The sequence below is a fragment of the Ascidiella aspersa genome, chromosome 6, assembly GCF_963924565.1.
Source record: "Ascidiella aspersa chromosome 6, kaAscAspe10.2, whole genome shotgun sequence".
Classification (NCBI taxonomy): Eukaryota; Metazoa; Chordata; class Ascidiacea; order Phlebobranchia; family Ascidiidae; genus Ascidiella; species Ascidiella aspersa.
In genome coordinates, this window is record NC_139452.1 from 1,227,176 (window position 1) to 1,245,212 (window position 18,037).

Genomic DNA, 18,037 nt, shown 5'->3' on the forward strand with positions numbered 1-18,037 from the left:
ATAATTAAATAACACTTCACTAATATACTTTGTGTTAGTGACATACGCAACTAAAGTTGCCAAACAGGTAAAATAAACCAAATAAAAAAATCTAAACATCCATTTTATATTTACAAATCACTCACTGGACCTTTAACACTAACTACCTAATAAAAAACAATGTCTCGGTATTAGCATGAATTACATCACTTCAAACATTTTTATATTAGATTGAAATTAGGCATAAATCCCCTCCCAAAGCTGTAGCTTGCTAGCTTCGGCATTGCTCACCCACACTATTTTTAATACAGACTTAGACAATACTTACCCATTTTACATTTCTAAAAGACTTGTACGCCCCAATGGTAAAAAAGTGTTTATTCTTCTTAGCGTAACTGTAACCTCTTTAGTTTATTATTAACAGTCGACTCAATTGGCTTTATTGTAGCTTTTTAAAAACTGGGATTTTAACGAATCGTTTTCCAACCAAGACCAACCAAGCTGCGGAAACCGAAACCCGGGTCGGGTTTGCCTGAAATTCACATATTTTCCGTGAACGTCCCAGTCACCTTCACTTCGAACAAAATTTTGTATTGACTGGGTTAAAGTTGGCAAAAAAAAATATTTTTTGGGGAAATGACCTGGTGCCCCTGGTAACTGAAATAATATTTACTTATTTAACCAATCATTGGAAGTGCATAAATATTACATGAAGCACAAGTTTATTATTCACATCACTTCGAACACTGGTAAATTTAGACAAAAAAAAATAGGAACAAATTATAAATGTTTAAATTTTATATTTTCAGATTACTCATAGGACCTTTAATACTAACTATACCTGATAAATAGCAATGTCTGACAGTGGCGGAATCGGTTTCAACATGAATTACCTCACTTCAATCCCTGGCATTCTGAAGATAGTTGAGGTTGTGTTCGGGTTGATTTGCTGGGCGCTGATCGCTTCCATTGGAACATGGGCGCTCAGTTATTCTCCAGCTTTCCAGTTTGTGATGTTTGTGGCCGTCACTTCCTGGATTTTAACGCTGTAAGTTGGAAACAAAGCTTGCAAGAATTTTCCTAAACCAGGACTTTCCAAACTTTCATTTTTTGAATTAGTTTTGAACCATTTTTTTGACCACCCAGTGTTGTTTTATTAGATCAGTGGTCACCAAACGTTTTCCGAAATGGCTCCATCCTCTGAGGAATGGCGGCCACGGGTCGGATAAAATATTAGATCCACGTAAATTTACCCAATCATTATTATAAGCGAAGGAAAGATAAAACTACTATTTATCACAATTTATATATAACTTTTAATTATTGAAGTTTTGAAGACGTTTTAGGCCGCTTAAAGAACATTTTTTCGTCTGCACTAATTTCTTCTAGTAAAGGATTTGTTTTGCATACCCAACAAAAAAAAGGAAATTTCTTCAGGTATGCACGCTACCCAATTCTACTTGGGTAGGTTTTCAAGGTACCCAAATTTTTTGGCCCTGTTTCGGGGTAAACTGTTGCACTACCCAAAACTTTTTCAATGAATTACCCAATATTTTTAACAGTGTACAGTGCATATACAGCGATCCACTCATAGAGTTGTCACATAATTATCAGTTTTAAATTGGTACTGAGCATGCGCTCGTCGGACTCGGGTAACCTTTCCTTGTAGTCCATAACTTGTTTGCAATTCGCATTGAACAAAAAGTATAATTATAGCTCGGTGTTTCTCAACTTTTTTCAAAAACAGCAAAGTTTGGCGACCCAAAAATTATCTTTACTAAGCTTTTTTAAGCGAACAAAACAATCTTTATAATATAAGGCAAATGCAACTTATAAAAAAGAACACATATATTTATTCGAAAACAAATAAATTAGAATAGTTGATAACATTATAATAGTAAACAAATGCCTTTGTAAGAGTAAAGAAATAACGTTATAATAGTAATCGAAACATAAAAAGTTTTAGAATGATACAATCTACAAACTTTATTTACGTTTATAAAAAGTACACAATTGCTATTTTCTAAGTAGAAAGGTAAAAAAGTAAATAAACTTTTACCAATATAACTGTAGCTACTGATATCCGGTATTGCTATTTTTCTTCACACCCCTAATATAAATTATTTATGCTCCAGGGCGCTCCTAGTGATGTACCTGTTAGCGTTGCACACGAAATGCGCGGGAGCTCCTTGGACTTTGGTCGAGTTCGCCTTCAACGCTTTCTGGTCGTTGTTGTACTTCATAGCGGCCTGTGTAGCCGCAGCATACTGTAGAAACGTGTCTGTACTTGTCGGGGGAACTGTGTTCGCTTGGTTCGTTACTGTTGTCTACATCGCACACACACTTGTGAGCTACAAGGAATGGAAAGGTGGATTTCCATGGGAGGGCTCAGCTGCGTCATCTAGCGGACCCGCGTCCTCCGCCAAAGATCCGCCAGCTGGCGCAGTTTAGAGAGAAGCTGTTTTGGGTTGTGGTTGTTTTTTGGTTGTCAGCTATGGATTATTGTAGGCGGTTTAAGGCCGTTTATAGCAGAATGAACTTTGTGATTTTTGACACTTATATATAGAGATACATAATTGTGATTTTGTTTATTATTGCTTTGCATTATCGTATATCACCAGTAGCTTTATACTTCAATATAAAAACCTTGAGCGTAATGCATGAAATTTTGTAAATCGAAACGTACCTGTTCACCTGTGACGCCATACACGGGTTGGCCAACCATTTTCAACGCAGACCAATGAAAATCTCTTTGGTTCGTGTGGACCAGGGTCGGCATACTTTTTCAAAGATGACGTCATCAATTAACGTTATAAGAAACCTGTTGTTTTCGTCCAACGATTGCGAAACTGAAATGCATTCTAAACACATTTAATATGAAGGCATCAAAGCGATTTTTTCTAATAAAATCTATTTATTAAAAAAAATGATTTATATTTTTCAAAACACACACTAATATTTCAAAGGCCTTAATAGACGTTTACAAAACTAGTCTACGCACCATTAAGCGTTCCACGGACCCCAGTTTCCCTGGGTAATAGAATTCAGTTTTCGTAATCCCAATACCATTGGTTTTATTATTATTGAAGGTATTTTGCAAATTGAAAGTTGCACAATTAAAAAAAACTGTTAATGATGACAATATCTATTCTCTTACAATTACTTCATATAGTAAAATGTTGAAACGTGTTATTTCTGAAAACTTGACGAAAAATTTGGGTTTTATTCTAGCCTACTGCTAATACCATGTTATAACAGCGCCTCTGCAGTACAGAAATCTAAAACTTAATGCTGCACTATAGTTACTTTCCGTGGTTTTGCAAACATTTAATTTGCATTATGTCGCCAATCGTAGTTACAAGAAATGTACACTTTGTTCCTAATTATTTTGAAGATTTTTGTAATAAAGAGATTTGAAAAACAAATGCTGTTTGGAAAGTAAAAGGCGTAAACTGTAGGATTATGAAAATAATTTAATTGCGAACCAGTCGATCACAGGATTTTCGTCACATGATACCTTATTACAAATACTCTCGTGACAACAAAGTTTGTAAATTCTGATAGTGCTTTGCATTATGTAGTGGACCAACAAGTTCAGAATAATGCAGATTTCGTTTTTTTACAACCGAACCCCGCACATAGGCACTACCACAGGACAGTTAAAAGAAATTTTCAAACCCTTCAAAAAATAGGTTTGACAGATAAGCACAATATTTTCTGGTATGCACCATTTGTTAAAAGTAATGTGCACCACTAAGTAAATGTTTTGAATTTTAAAAACTTGAAATAACACTCGACTCCGTTAAAAAAGTAAACCAGAGTCCTACTCCGACCAAAAGTGCGATTTTTATCAAGGCCCTAGTCCGGCTGCGACTCTACAACCTGTATTTCACTTTTTACGTAACAAAATTCAGATGGATATTTCATTCATAGGGTGTCATATAATTCATTTACCCACAATGCGTGATTAAAAAATATCCACCATATACTATTCCGCCTGACAATTTCAGTTTGTAGCCTTACTAGTTTCAAAGTTTAATACTGCGCATGCGCACGTCGGACTCGGATAGACATAAATAGTTTACAAGTGTCCCGAGTTCGACTCTGCAGCCTCAGTTCTAACCAATAAATAATTAGGCTTATAGTGGACTAAAGTTGGAATGTACTCGTGCAGTAAGTGATTACTAATCAAACACTTCACTACGGAAGATATAACCTTATAAAATAGTAGAAGAAGTTAAAACGATGTAGTGTTTGAAAAGAAATTTGTAGACTGTTAAAACTAGGTTATTTCATTTTTTAGCATTAGATTTGGATGGTAAAAGCATCAATGCATAAATCAAATAAATTATTAGTGTTAATTTTATAATAATAAGACCACTTTTTAGTAACTGCTGCTTCACAAACTGATCAGGTTTTTAAAGTTTTCGTGAAAAATATATTAAGTAACACAAAGCGGCGAATATTTTCACGGCGTAGTAATAATTCGTGCGGCAAGACATAAAGCGAGCTCAGTCGTAATAAAACGTGTAAAAATCGACGTAAAAAGTAAAAAATAATGGCCTAAAATTTGCGGCAAAACAAACATTTCGAAGTTGACAGAAAATTAAATTTCTTAAAATCGCACATTTTCTTCACGTTTAACGATAGTTCGGTAAAATACAAGTTTAATTTTCCCACTTACTGCGAAATAGAAACTAATTGCACAAATTATGGCGGAATTGTTGTGAAAACTAGTTCATTTAAAAATTATAAACTGCACAAAAAGAGTGGTGGTACAAGGTGGGATTCGAACTCACGACCCTAGAAGCAAAAGTTAAACGCATTCAGTAAAAATACAAAATATTGAGTTGTTCTTAATTTAGGTCGAGGACGAAATTCATTTTAGGAAGATATTTTATAAATAAAGGAAAAACATTTTAAAACATTTAATCAGTAAGATTTTCTTTTCAAATAAAATAAATTGTAGAAAATGGCGCAATTTGAAGTTTTCTTATGACGTCATATCTTCGCGTATTACGTCATCAGCGGTGGCGAAAAATCTAAAAAATAAAAAAATGAATTAACACAAATAGGCGTCTGCTTAAAGGATATCAACAAAACTTGTACCAACGTCATCACAAAAGAGGCAGTAACGTCATTACAACGTGCAGTGACGTCATCGAGCAGAGGTGGTGGCGTCATCTTCGTCATCCTCATACTTCAGCGCCCTCCTGCGTCTGACGAACCTCGATATTTTCCAGTGGTTCGGTGACATTAGGTCGGGTCCGTTGTAAACGCAATGGACGCTCATGTGGCGGTTGTATGTCAGGTTTGGAAGGAGCTGCAGTATGAATAAATAAAACTCAATCGTGCCAGGCGACAAAAATTTCTGATCCTGGTTTTACTCGGGTTTTTAAGCTTTTAGTTTTATTGTTAATATACGCGTCAGCGGAACAGTGATCGACAAGCAGAAACATGCGCCAATTACTTTGATTCAATAAAGATACGCAATTTATTGTTTTAATAGTGTTACGTTTATTTTGATATTAGTGTTTTGACATGGAGATAAATTGCTGTATTGCTGGCAGGATTTCGCATTTTTTTAATACTTACAAATCTTTACACGTAAAAATAAAAAATTCTGTCCGACAGCTTGATTAATTTCTGTTCAATTTAAACCAGGGGTTCTTAAACTGGGGTCCATGGAACCCTTGGGGGTCCGTGACCTAGTTTTAGGGGGTCCATGAAGGCCTAAATGAAATATTAGGGAATATTTAAGAAGTAATCACATCATTAAAGAAAACAATTTAATCAAAAAGAAAACGTATTTGACACCAAATGTATTTAGACTCCATTTCACTTTCTCATTTTTGGACCAAAATCAGCAAATTTATGAAGTCGATCTATTTGTATTGTGAAAGTCAATTTAAGACATCATTTTGAAAAATTTTCGCCTACAGTGGTCCACGCAAGATGAAAGAAAATTTTAGGGGTCCGCGGTAAAAAAAGTTTAAGAACCCCTGATTTAAACAGATTTCATATTGTTGATGTTGAAATTGTTATGGTTTTCTGCCTTAACCAAAACGCCATGAGCTACCTCAATAACACACGCTTGTTATTTGTTGCGAGAACATCGCAGAACATAAAATCATTGTTTAATGTTGTCTAATTAAACGGTTGGTAAGTTCGAATAATTCTTTAATTATCACAGAAACAAACCTTTGGGGTGATGAGAAAATATTGCGAAAAGATTTCTTCTGATGACGACTTAACGATGACGTCAAACACACGTCGTTCGTTGTGGGGATCCATGCCCTGCACAAATAAGTTGCAACGTTTTTGACATAGAAAAGTAATTTTTCTTTAAATTTTAAAGTATGATCTGAAATAAATAGGAGAATAAAAGGAAGAAACAAATAAATAAACAACACTTAAACGCCATAAACATTTGCATTTCAAACGATTTTAAAATCGGGTTAGTTTGAGATGGTTAGTTTTGGGGTGATTTAGGGTTAATTATGGGCTATTTAAGGGTTAGTTGGGGGGTTATTTAGGAATTAATTTTGGGGTTATTTAGGAATTAATTTTGGGGTTATTTAGGGGGTTGTTTGGGGGTAATTTAGGGGTAAATTAGGAGGTTATTTGGGGTAATTAGGGGTTAGTTTGTGGGTAAACTAGGAGGTAATTTGGGGGTAACTTAAGGGTAATTTGGAGTGTTATCTAGGGGTTAATTCAGGGGTAAGTTTGGGAGTAAATTAGGAGGTAATTTGCGGGTAATTAAGAAGTTAGTTTGTGGGTAAATTATAAGATAATATCGGGTGTTATTTAAGTTTTTTTAGGGGTAAAGTAAGAGGTAATTTAGGGGTTAGTTTGGGACTGTTTAGGGTAATTACCTGGTTGATTTCGTCGACCAATCTAAAGGGGCATCGATGTAGACTCTGTAGTGCGACGAGGTACAACATGGTGGAGACACTTCTCTCTCCACCACTCTGTCGGAACGGATCAAGCTCCTGGAGGGTCGAAGAGGCTCGGAACTTCACCCGGATGCGGATCCCGTATTTGTCGAAGTCGTCCTGAAACAATAGGAATATATTGCGCATCTTACTCAACAATAAGTAGGACTTTGTAATTCTCAGCTTGATAATAAATTCCTAAGCCAAAAATGACAAGTAGATCGACATCATCTTGATTAAGGTGTTTAGATACAAACTTGTATCATTAACAGTTAATGTGTGTTGAATGTGGTTAAATATGTCCATTAACTGATGATGATACAAGTTCGTATCGAAACGTCTTAATCAAGATGATGTCTATCTACTCGACCTTTTAGGCTTAGGAATTTATTATATCAAGCTGCATTACAGATTCATGCATAGTTTAGTCGGTATGTAATTTTAATTTGTTTGTTGAATAAAATCAGAAAAATTATCTCTTTTTTTAATTAGCCGGGGGCCTTGAATAGACTAAACGAATCTGTAAATTAATTATTTAAAGATTTTTATCGAATCAATTTAACCGTTTTTATTTTTTAGATAACTTCACGACACAGTTCGACATCCTGCAACAATAGGACGATATTGCGCATCTTAACAAATAAGTCTTTCATTTCCAGCTTGATAATGAATTCCTCAGCCTAAAAGTTAGAGAATAAATCGACATCATTTGAATAAAGACGTTTCGATACGAACTTGTATCATCACAATTTAATCGAAATGACTTCGATCTACTCGACATTTTTGGCTTCGACATTCGTTATCAAGCTACATTACAGATTCATGAATAATGTACCAAGTATGAAATTGTATATTCTTATCGAATTGTTTGTTTATTAAATAAAGTTGGTAAATTTATAGCTTTTTTCAAATACCTGGAAAGCTTCGACAGATTAACTGAATCTGTGAATTTTAATGCAATCAAATAAATGCAAAAAACTTATTGAATTAATTTTTAAATAACATCTACGTCACAATTGGCAAATATGACGTAACAAACCGGGTTATCGGCGTGTAGGTCGACCTCCCCCGCACATCCCATGTGTTGGAAGAATTTGGCGAAGTGGGAGTTTATCCTGGAAAAAAAACATAATCTCTCTCAGTGGTCGGCAAACCTTTTGTCTGGCTCAAAATATTCTTTCCAGAGCTACTAAAGGCCCACTACGTAAAACCACTACAAAAAAAGAGGAAGTATCCGGGATTTTTGTAAGGCCTAAGAGCATGCGAATTTTTAGAATGACGTCACAAAGTTACGCCAGACAAACTAACTTGAAAATTGGGTGAAATAAATGTACGATATCAGTCACGTGGCCCACAACTACATGTTGAAACTAAACTATTAAAAAAGCTCCCTACCCACTAGAAATAAATGTAAGGCCCACAGTTTGTCGACCACTGTTTTATGTGAAAGTAAAAACATCTTTGTAAGCTTTAGCTGTATCTGGTGTAATAGTTTTCATAGCGAAGTAATAGTTAAAACATAAAACATAATGTGAAAGAAAAACATAATCTAAGAGTTTTACAATCGCTAGGTAGATACTTTAACACGAAACATTGCATTGGCGTGTTTTATATTTGGTTTATGGCTTTCATGGGATGATGAAACTCAAGGTTTGTTGATATTTTGAAGCAGAATGGAGTTTGTAGTAAGACGTGTTAAGAATATTAAAGCCCATAAAGAGGTGGAGGTTTCATTTTGTAAACTTTTAAATACCGCTTCATGAGCTACGAATGAACTGCCAATGAGATTAACCCATTGCTAGTTATATTTTGACTATTTTTTAAGTAAACTGTATTGAACAATAAGCGGTAAACAGAATTATCCTACATTTCACTTACACCTATATGCAATATAAAACATTTAGGTTATAAATGTCAAAAAAACTAATCTATTACCTGAAGCGTGTTTTAACGAACATGAATTAAACCAAACTAGACTTGCACACGTGAATAAGCCCAAGTTTCCCTTCTTACTTTGACACGGAGCAGCTCACGTTTAAACAAAATGACTTAACGCCGCCAGGCCAGTTCTTTAATTCCTTCCATGATTTGTCTAATGCCTTACTTAACCTGGGCTAAATTTACCCCAGGGGTTAAATTTCCTCGTTTTAGTGGGTAAATTGAACGTTATGTATTCAAGCTCTGAATATTCTGGTTCCGTTTTCTTTAACTAACCTATGCGAAGCGGCTTCTCTGCATTGCTTACTATCAAATCTAAAGCACAAAACCGACTTCACATGTTGAATCTGATATTCGTTCTGCATTATATATTAATTTACCATAAATTGAAACTCGTTGCTCAAAAGCAAGGGCAGCAGTCGCACTGTGAATATAACTGATGTAATTTGTTACTTACGTTTTTAATAAATTCGCACCTCTTTATATATCGGGGGTAAATTTGATATTCAATTTTGTTAAAAGGGGAAAAGATTCAAAAAAAAAATTCAAAAATGGTCTAATGTTTAGGTAAACTAGTTAAAACCCTGCTTACTTTGACACCAGCTTGTTGAGGGGCTTCAGCCATCTTGTCTTTATGGCCAGCATGTCCTCCCGCCGGGTGGCGATAGAGTGCTCGGTCTTGTCGACCATTTTCTGGAATTGTTCGATTTCTTTTTTGCGTTGCGTGTACTCCTCGAAAACCTGCAACAACAAGGAAATGGTGGAGCATAATGGCTGGAGGTTGTAGTAAGACGTAATAAGAATATCAAAGCTCATACAGAAGTAGGTACCATTTTGAACGTTTCGAATAACTCTTTATTTATTTCCAACATAGTAAGAAGGCACATCAATGTACTTCTGTATGGGCTTTAACATGTAAATTGTTTTAAAATTGTTTTTAAAATGGCTAAGTATTAAACCTAGGTTTAGTGAAAATTCCTCATCAAATGTAACATCCAAAACCCATCCTAGTTTGTTTTGTACAAGGGCTGCAGAGTAGGTTTATTTTTGCTAGAGGACTCGGGACTCGAGTAGGATTACGTAAAACTACCGGAGTCGCGAGTCGGACATGGGCAGTTCCAATTTCGAAACTGATGAGGAAGCAAAATGGAAATTGTAAAGGTGGAATATTGTGGAAATTTTTCGCAAGCACGTATTGTGAGTGAACGAATTACATGACACCCCTACACGTTGATTACCGATTACACATCTTACTATGGCTACGTAAAGGGTGAAATATCGAATGGTAGAATATTTTCCAACATCGTCGCTAAATTCCAACTTTAGTCCAGTATAGGCCTAAATATTTCTTGGTTTGAATTAAGGTTGCAGAGTCGAACTCGGGACTCGAGTAAGACTATCAAGTCTGTCCGAGTCAGACGCAGCATATGGTGAAAGTTTTCCCAATTTCAACCATGTACTGTTGGCGAGTTGGTGAGCTACATGACACTCCTATGAGTGGATTGCTCAATATCGATCTTAATTTAGTTTCGTAAAAGAAATACGATCTGTAGAGTTGGCACCGAGGACTCGACAAGTCAGTATATTTCGCCGGAACTGGACTCAGGTTTACACAAAACCGTCGCCCAAGAGACGACGACCTTTGACCCTTCGTGTATGCTCTCTTTCGCCAACGTGCGGTAATTAATTGTAAATTGCTTCGCCGCAAGGTTTTCAGCGGAGCCTTGAACTTACCAGTTGTACAGTCGTTTCTTTTTAATAACCTACCAATAGCAAAACTACCTAATTAACTTTTGTCGCTTACAAGTTCAAATGTGCCTGGTTAAATAAACTTACCTTAGGATCTGTGAGCCCACAGCAATCCAACTTGGCTTTCATTTCGTGCCTCATTACGTCCACCTCAGCAAGGTCGTCGGGGTATCTCGCAAAATCCTGGAAAACAGTCTATAATACAAACTAGAATACAACTGCATCGAATTGTAATATATTCAAGGGGTCCCTAATGTGAACTATTGTAACATTACGCCCGAGTAAGTTGAGTTGGAATTTAAGATTGAATGCAAACATTCAGTGAAAACAATCAACAATCCTGAAAAAATGTCCACTCAAGATTATAAACTGTATCGAAATACAACGAACGTATTACAATATTACAACGGGGTAAATAAGGTGATATTTTAAGATTGAAATGCAATTAAGGCAGTAAAAATCAACAACTAATCCATGAATCTAACAACCTTTAAACAAACTTCTAAACAATCACTAACCAGCAACGAACAAGCAATTGAACAAAAAGCACCAAAAATTCCATATAAATAACGACCACAAGCTTTAAATCAGACACATGACCATCCAACCACCGATTAACTCCACTGCAATTGATTAAGAAAACCAATGAATTTATTTACCAACTGGCAACCAGGCACCAACCAACTTCCATACTAATAATCACCAAAAAAATGCTTACCATTAACCAATTACCAAACAACCAACTCACTTACCATTTACCGACCAACTTACTTAGTTTTAATTAACACAACCAACCAACCAACTTCTTTAGCATTAACCATTCAACTTCCTAACCATTAACTAACCAACTTAATAACCATTAAATACTCAATTTCCTTACAATCAATTAGGCAACCAACCAACCAACTTATTTAGCTAATAGCCAACCAACCAACAACCAACTTTCTTATGATAGTTAATCAACCAACTTTCTTATAATAGTTAATCAACCAACTTTCTTATGATAGTTTATCAACCAACTTTCTTATGATAGTTAATCAACCAACTTTCTTATGATAGTTAATCAACCAACTTTCTTATGATAGTTTATCAACCAACTTTCTTATGATAGTTAATCAACCAACTTTCTTATGATAGTTAATCAACCAACTTTCGTATGATAGTTAATCAACCAACTTTCTTATGATAGTTAATCAACCAACTTTCTTATGATAGTTTATCAACCAACTTTCTTACCATTAGTCTTACCGGGTTGAGATGTTGAACTGACTCGCCAGTAAGCTTAACTGCTTCTTTGTACAACGTCTTCGCTTTCACTTCAGCTTCCTTCTTTGCTTCATCTGCTCGTTCACAAGCTCTACATGTAAAGTAAGCTGGTTTCGCTCTTGTTAAACCACACGTCATAAAAAAGTAATTATTACTTCACTGTTATGTAAAATATAGTCGAAGTAAAACTAAAAAAAAACGCGTATGATAGGGTTTTTATATTTAAAAAACCAAACTGTTGTTCAATATAAAAGAGTGGATATTACCAGTAAGTTACCACTAGGTCACATACATAAAAATACCTATAACAGAAAATCAACACATAAAAAAAATTACACAGTCAAAGACACTGACCACGGTAAAGAGAATGTTTTGACAGAAAATAAACAATAATGGAATTATTTTATTCAGAAAATAAAACACTGCAAGGATTATGTTTAGCTTCACTCACTGTATGAGTTCAGTGTTCTTAAGGTTTGCCTCCCTCACTTTGCCTTCTGCGTTCGCTTTTCGTCGCAGACATTGCGTGTACTTAAGCTGGAGAATTCCTTTGTCAATGCTCCAATGCACACAAGACTGTGCAGAAAAACGATAGATATAAACCAAACTGACTTTATGGAGTTTATGGCAAAACAATGGAGCTTTCGAACATTTTAAGTGCTAAGAGTTAAACTAAAATCTGAATTAGATTTCTGCTTGTTTAAAAAGACTTTCTAAAAATGAGATGTCCAACTAGAGCAGTATTTGTGAAGGACTTTTTTAATATCATTTTACTTTTTTAATACGATTTATTGGGTAAAAGATAATAGTAATTTTAAACACATAAAAACTAAGCACAACTGTGGTTTGAAAACCTTTAAAAGCGTAAAAAATAATGAAATTGTTTTGATAAATATAAAGGCGAAAAATGCAAAAAATGGACAACTTCAAACTTTTTAAGAGGTGTTTTAGGACATTTAGGTATAACACAGTTTGACATTTTTCACATCAGTTTAGCAAATACCAGGTTATACTATTTGTGCCGATCCGATTAGTAAGTCAGGGGTTCCTGACGATGATGCTTTTTTCAGACGCATTGTGCAGTTCTATTTCATTAAATATAATTGATTTTTCGTACGACTGTTGCTCTAAGCTATAATTGCCCGCAGGCGACACAAGTCAATCAAATTGGACTGGAAAAAAGGTTGTATTGCAAATTACAGGTCAACGATATGAAATATGGTATTTTATCCATTAAACACAAATACTGAATGTTTGTCTAATAAAAAGCCAATCAATTGTAAATATATGACGACAACAACTCAGTATTACATGTAATCAATCTTTCGACCAATGCACTAATAACACTACTCCAATGTTAAACACAAATCTTTGTTTGTAGCCGTTTTCAACTAATTCTAAACCTGAAATCAGGTGGAATTGTTTAGCAACAAATTGTAGTACAATGGTTACAAGCTACTCCGACCTGATAAAGCACGGTTGCGCCAAAGCTCGTCAATATATATATATTTTTTTTAATATGACGTCATAAATCAACGTCACAAAACAATAAACCTAAGTGACCTTCTGCTTTTTGTTCGCACTGTCAAGCATCTCATTGTTAGACGTACAAAGTGGTTTACATACAAACCCGGTTATTAATTTAACATGTTTCCTACACTTTTAAATTATGATAATAAACTAACAACCAAAAAATATCAACTAATATGTAAGCAGGAGATCCTTATATTTATATAAAATTGTTTAATCTGTAAATGGATAAACTTAAAAACCTTGCTCAGAACAGAAAAATGAATGAAGGTTTGATTTCAGATCAAACAAACGTTTACTTATAAATGGTGTTTCTTTTCATAGATACTAAAAATCCCATTTAATGACAAAAGTTAGCGACAATAATTTCAAAACTTCAACCTTGATGTTGCTGATGAACTTTATGGTGAGGTCCTTCTTTTGCTTGATGATACGGTTCACCGCTTTTTCAGTTTCAACTTTTAACAAGCCTATGTTGATAGGGGAATCCCCTAGATCCTTTAAACTGAAAGTTGGAAAATACAAAAAAGTCACATTTATAATATTTATAAGCATTATGTAAGGATAGATAAGTCGCTTTAAAATGACTTTTATTAATAAAATGGGCACAACTTTTATACATAATATAAAACAGTAATACATGGCTAGGCAAGTAAGAAATAACTATTGTTACTTTGGCCTTTTTAGAAAGAATGGTTCAAACTGGAAAAAATAAAAATGGGTTTCAGTATACCAGCGCTTACATAGGATCCGTTTTAAACTTACAAAACTTAACGAACTTAAAAAGGTTGCAATTTTTACTAGCGACTTCCAAATCCAAAAAAAAGAATCACAAGGTTAAGGTGCAAGTACACAAAACAAAAACATACATACAAACAATATCGGTAAAAATAAAAAGCTGTACCTACACATAAAATAAATTCTTATCTCGAACGAATTGCAAATACTAAATAACAAAATTTTGAATAAAATCAATACTATTTATAAACTCAACAGGGAAATTAAGCACCGTGTAAAAAATATAAACTGTTGATTATTGGCTTATTTCCTTTGTTTTGGGCAGAGTGCAATTATTTTGTTGAATTCCTTAAGTTGATATTCTTTATCACTTTGGTCAAGTTGAGTATCCAGTTTGATAAACAGACTTTTAGCTTTATTTGAACTCTCAGTCGCTTTTTCGTACTCTCCCAACTTAAGATAGCATTGACCCATTAGACGATAGCTTCCTGCATTTAGCACAGGGTTAACGGGAAACACTTCCAATTGCTTTTTAAGTTGCACTAGAGCATTTTTATATTGGCCAATCTCTAGGTATGACCTGCCAATGATAATGTAATATGGTGTATGGTGCACATGTTGTATGTATTTATGTCCTTGCTGGAATTTTTCAACTAATTCGTGATAATTGTCTAGGTGAAAGAGGCAAAAAATTTGCATTAAGTAACAGTCTCTGATCCTATCACATTTATTATCAGTGTTGTGTAGGCGTAAAAACATATCAAGTGATTTTTGTAGTGATTCGAATGCTTCTTGCCACCATTGGAGGGAATAATGACAGCATCCAATTTTAAATAGTGCATATAAAATAATATTTTTATCATGTGGACTGTCTTGCAACAAAGATTTTACTTGTTCTAACATATTTAGGGCTAAATCATATCTTTTTTCTTCTATATGCAGCAAACCATTGGAAAGGTAGCAATATCCCCTGAAAGTTAACCTGGCACTTGCATAGACATCAGAAGAAGGTAACAGTTTTAAAGCTTCAGTATAAAAACTATGTGCAAGTTCGTAATTTTCTTGATTTTGAGCTATAGTTCCACGTACAGCTTTGCAATTTGCTTGAATAAAGGAACACCTTTTTGTTGGAACACATGAATCACTTTCCACATACTTTTCAGCTATTTGTATGTGATTTACTGCTTCTGTGTAGTTTTTCATTCGTGAATACAACTTGGAAATATCTACGAGCGCCAGTAAAGTATCTAAGTCTGAAGATTCATCAAATGCATTTCTACGACATTGATGTAAATGTAGTTCACAGTACTTCATTGATTCTAAATATATGCCAAATTTAAAATAATACTTATGAAGACTTTTGGCATATTTTTCTTGTGAATTTTTCATATAAGGAAGTAATTTGACAGCTTCTTCAAATTCTTCTGCCTCAACAAAGATATCAAACATTAGTTGTTTAAATTCATATCCACATATTAAACTGCAAACAGCACCAAATATTTTCTCTATTTGTGCAGATACACTCATATTTTCTCGCAGTGAATGCCAATTTTCATAAACATAGGGCATCATAGACTTTATGCATTTTGATCCAGAACAAAAATCTTCTAAATTCTTATGACACAGCAATTCAATATATGAAAATATTACGTACAAGTTTGATGCTACATTGGCTTTAAAGCAATTTGCAGTCGCTATAGCTGAATGATATTGGCGCAATGAAAAAAGGATGAAAGTGAAGTTCATCTTGGTATCCTGGTCCGTAAGTGCACCACTAAACAGAGATTGTAAAGCGGAAGCATCTAGGAAAAAAGCTACAGCTCTGACCTTATTGAACATGTCAATCAACATTTTACAAAATGGCATATTTTCACATCTGCTATCAACATAGTCAAATTGGCTTGAATTTTTGCAATAAATCTTCAATCTAACTTCACATGCAAAAGCCAATGCTAACAAAAAACATTTTGATTCTTCTTGCGTTATTATACTTGGTGATAACTCTCTTAAGAGTTTAAATGTGGATGCAGTTGTGCAGTTATATTTTCTACCGAGTGCGGCAATGAACAATGTTACGCTTCGAAATACAATTCGCTTCATATTTGCTTTTGTTTCAGACATTTCCAAAAGGCATTTAACTACATGAAAGTTTTCTATATCTTTTTCAATTTGTACATTCAGCTTTTCCATTAATAAAGGCTGTTTTAAAATTGTATTTGTTTTTTGCTTCATTTCTTTAAATATAACTTTTTCTCCACAAACAAAACAAATCTTAGTCAAAATGTCACCAAGGTGATAATCATTCTTAAGGTCTGTATCACCACCTAAATATTCAAGCATTTCAGAAACAGGTTTGATTAGCTCGGTACTACCAAGTGGGAACTTGCAAGCATGTGGCATCATTCCATCAAACGAAATGCCGCGAGTTTGAATATCAAAGAAAGACCAATCTTTTTCTGTGTTAATAAAAGGTAAGTTTACGCTTGGTATTATGGTTTCACCAAAGTTTACAACCACAACTTGAAACATCACAGACACCCAACGGAAATATTCAAGTATTTCATCATAATCTGAACGATTTTGAACACCTTCTTCCAACAAATATATGTGCTCGAAATCTGAATAAGGAGTGATTTCATTTCTAGCAAGTGATCCCATTCCAACCAAAGCATATTTGCAAGGAGCTGGACCTGTAGCTTCCACACAAAACTCCATTATATCTGCCATGAGAAACTTGTATTTTTCTGTAATAACGTTTTGTATTTCTTCAGTCAGTTTAATTCTTTTTTTATCGCTTTGCGCCCGTGCTAATGCTTCTAAACCTATGGTTTTCACCCAATCTCTGTGCTCGTTAACTTCTTTAGCACATCGATGAACAAAATTCCACAAATCAGCCACACTGGTGTCATGGGTGCCAGCAAGTTGAAGAACATGCGAACAAACCTCATCAAGATTTTTCTCAACCTCAGCAACGTTGTCAGGTTTCCTCACAACAGCTGCTTTTAACAAAACGGCGCTTCGAATGTAGGATATTTTCTTGTCGCGTCCTTTTGATAATCGTGCAATTATTTTATACGCAAGACCTAGTTTGTGGATGACTTTTGCAGATGTCGTGGGGTCTCTCTCTTTTCCATTAACATAGCATTGTGACTTCAACTCTTTTGCTAAAGGTTCAGTAAAACTTGTCAAATCTTTAACAGACACAGACACAGTGTTTCCCATTTTGGGATTAAACTGATCAGCTAAGAAAAAGAAAGTTCAACTTTCTTAAATGTTGTGAATTTGAACAACAAAAAAGCTAACAGCAGAATAGTATAACAAAGCTAGCAATTCTGGTCAGACACTATTAAAAGATCTCATAAGGATATTAAGTATTTCGCCGACAAATGGATCATCAACATCTTAATTAGTATAAATTTATATTAAATTAAATGTAAATAAATTATAAATATTATAATGTTTCTAATTAATCTTAATTCACTTTCAACATGGCGAAGAAAGCACTGATACAAGAGAGGTAGACTACAAAGAATTAAACTGACTATTTTGAAACCTTCAATAAGGTGTCAGCCACTCTATTTATCTGTCAGGGTGGCCAAAGCTACCGACTGTTAACAACCTTAAAAATCTAGGCTTCCACAAAACAAAGTCACAACAAACCTAACATAACAAAGAAGTGCGATGAAATTGCTTTACACTGGTACAAAGCTCAGCATAAAGAAAACATTGAACAAAAGACGAGGTCAAACCAGCCACCCGATCCGTTAGAAATCAGTGCATTTCTAAGGAAAAAGGTCTACGACAATCAGGGCATCCAATGGCAGAAAAGTCGAGACTTTTAGACCTTGAGGTCCTGGCAATGCACTGATTTGGACCTTTAGGTAAACTCCCGGCGAAGATAA

General features: G+C 34.7%; 2 protein-coding genes across 2 annotated transcripts in view; one reads left to right on the forward strand and one right to left on the reverse strand.

Moving 5' to 3' along the window:
• Nucleotides 1-19: 19 nt before the first annotated feature.
• Nucleotides 20-3,477, forward strand: LOC146139090 (plasmolipin-like). Its single transcript, XM_083392118.1, has 2 exons — nt 20-1,027; nt 2,115-3,477. The coding sequence occupies exons 1-2, from the start codon at nt 834-836 to the stop codon at nt 2,428-2,430; spliced, it is 510 nt and encodes a 169-aa protein (XP_083248244.1). The 5' UTR covers nt 20-833; the 3' UTR covers nt 2,431-3,477.
• Nucleotides 3,478-4,440: 963 nt separating this feature from the next.
• The window catches only part of LOC146139091 (structural maintenance of chromosomes protein 5-like), a 36,763-nt gene continuing 23,166 nt past the window's right edge, over nt 4,441-18,037 (reverse strand). Inside the window, exons 18-27 of the mRNA XM_083391235.1 lie at nt 13,779-13,902; nt 12,319-12,443; nt 11,850-11,958; nt 10,689-10,784; nt 9,445-9,593; nt 7,954-8,029; nt 6,855-7,034; nt 6,181-6,276; nt 5,093-5,302; nt 4,441-5,021 (exon numbers count right to left, since the gene is read on the reverse strand). Coding sequence (XP_083247361.1) covers nt 5,138-5,302; nt 6,181-6,276; nt 6,855-7,034; nt 7,954-8,029; nt 9,445-9,593; nt 10,689-10,784; nt 11,850-11,958; nt 12,319-12,443; nt 13,779-13,902 — 1,120 coding nt within the window. The 3' untranslated portion in view covers nt 4,441-5,021; nt 5,093-5,137. The remainder of the gene's footprint in view (nt 5,022-5,092; nt 5,303-6,180; nt 6,277-6,854; nt 7,035-7,953; nt 8,030-9,444; nt 9,594-10,688; nt 10,785-11,849; nt 11,959-12,318; nt 12,444-13,778; nt 13,903-18,037) is intronic.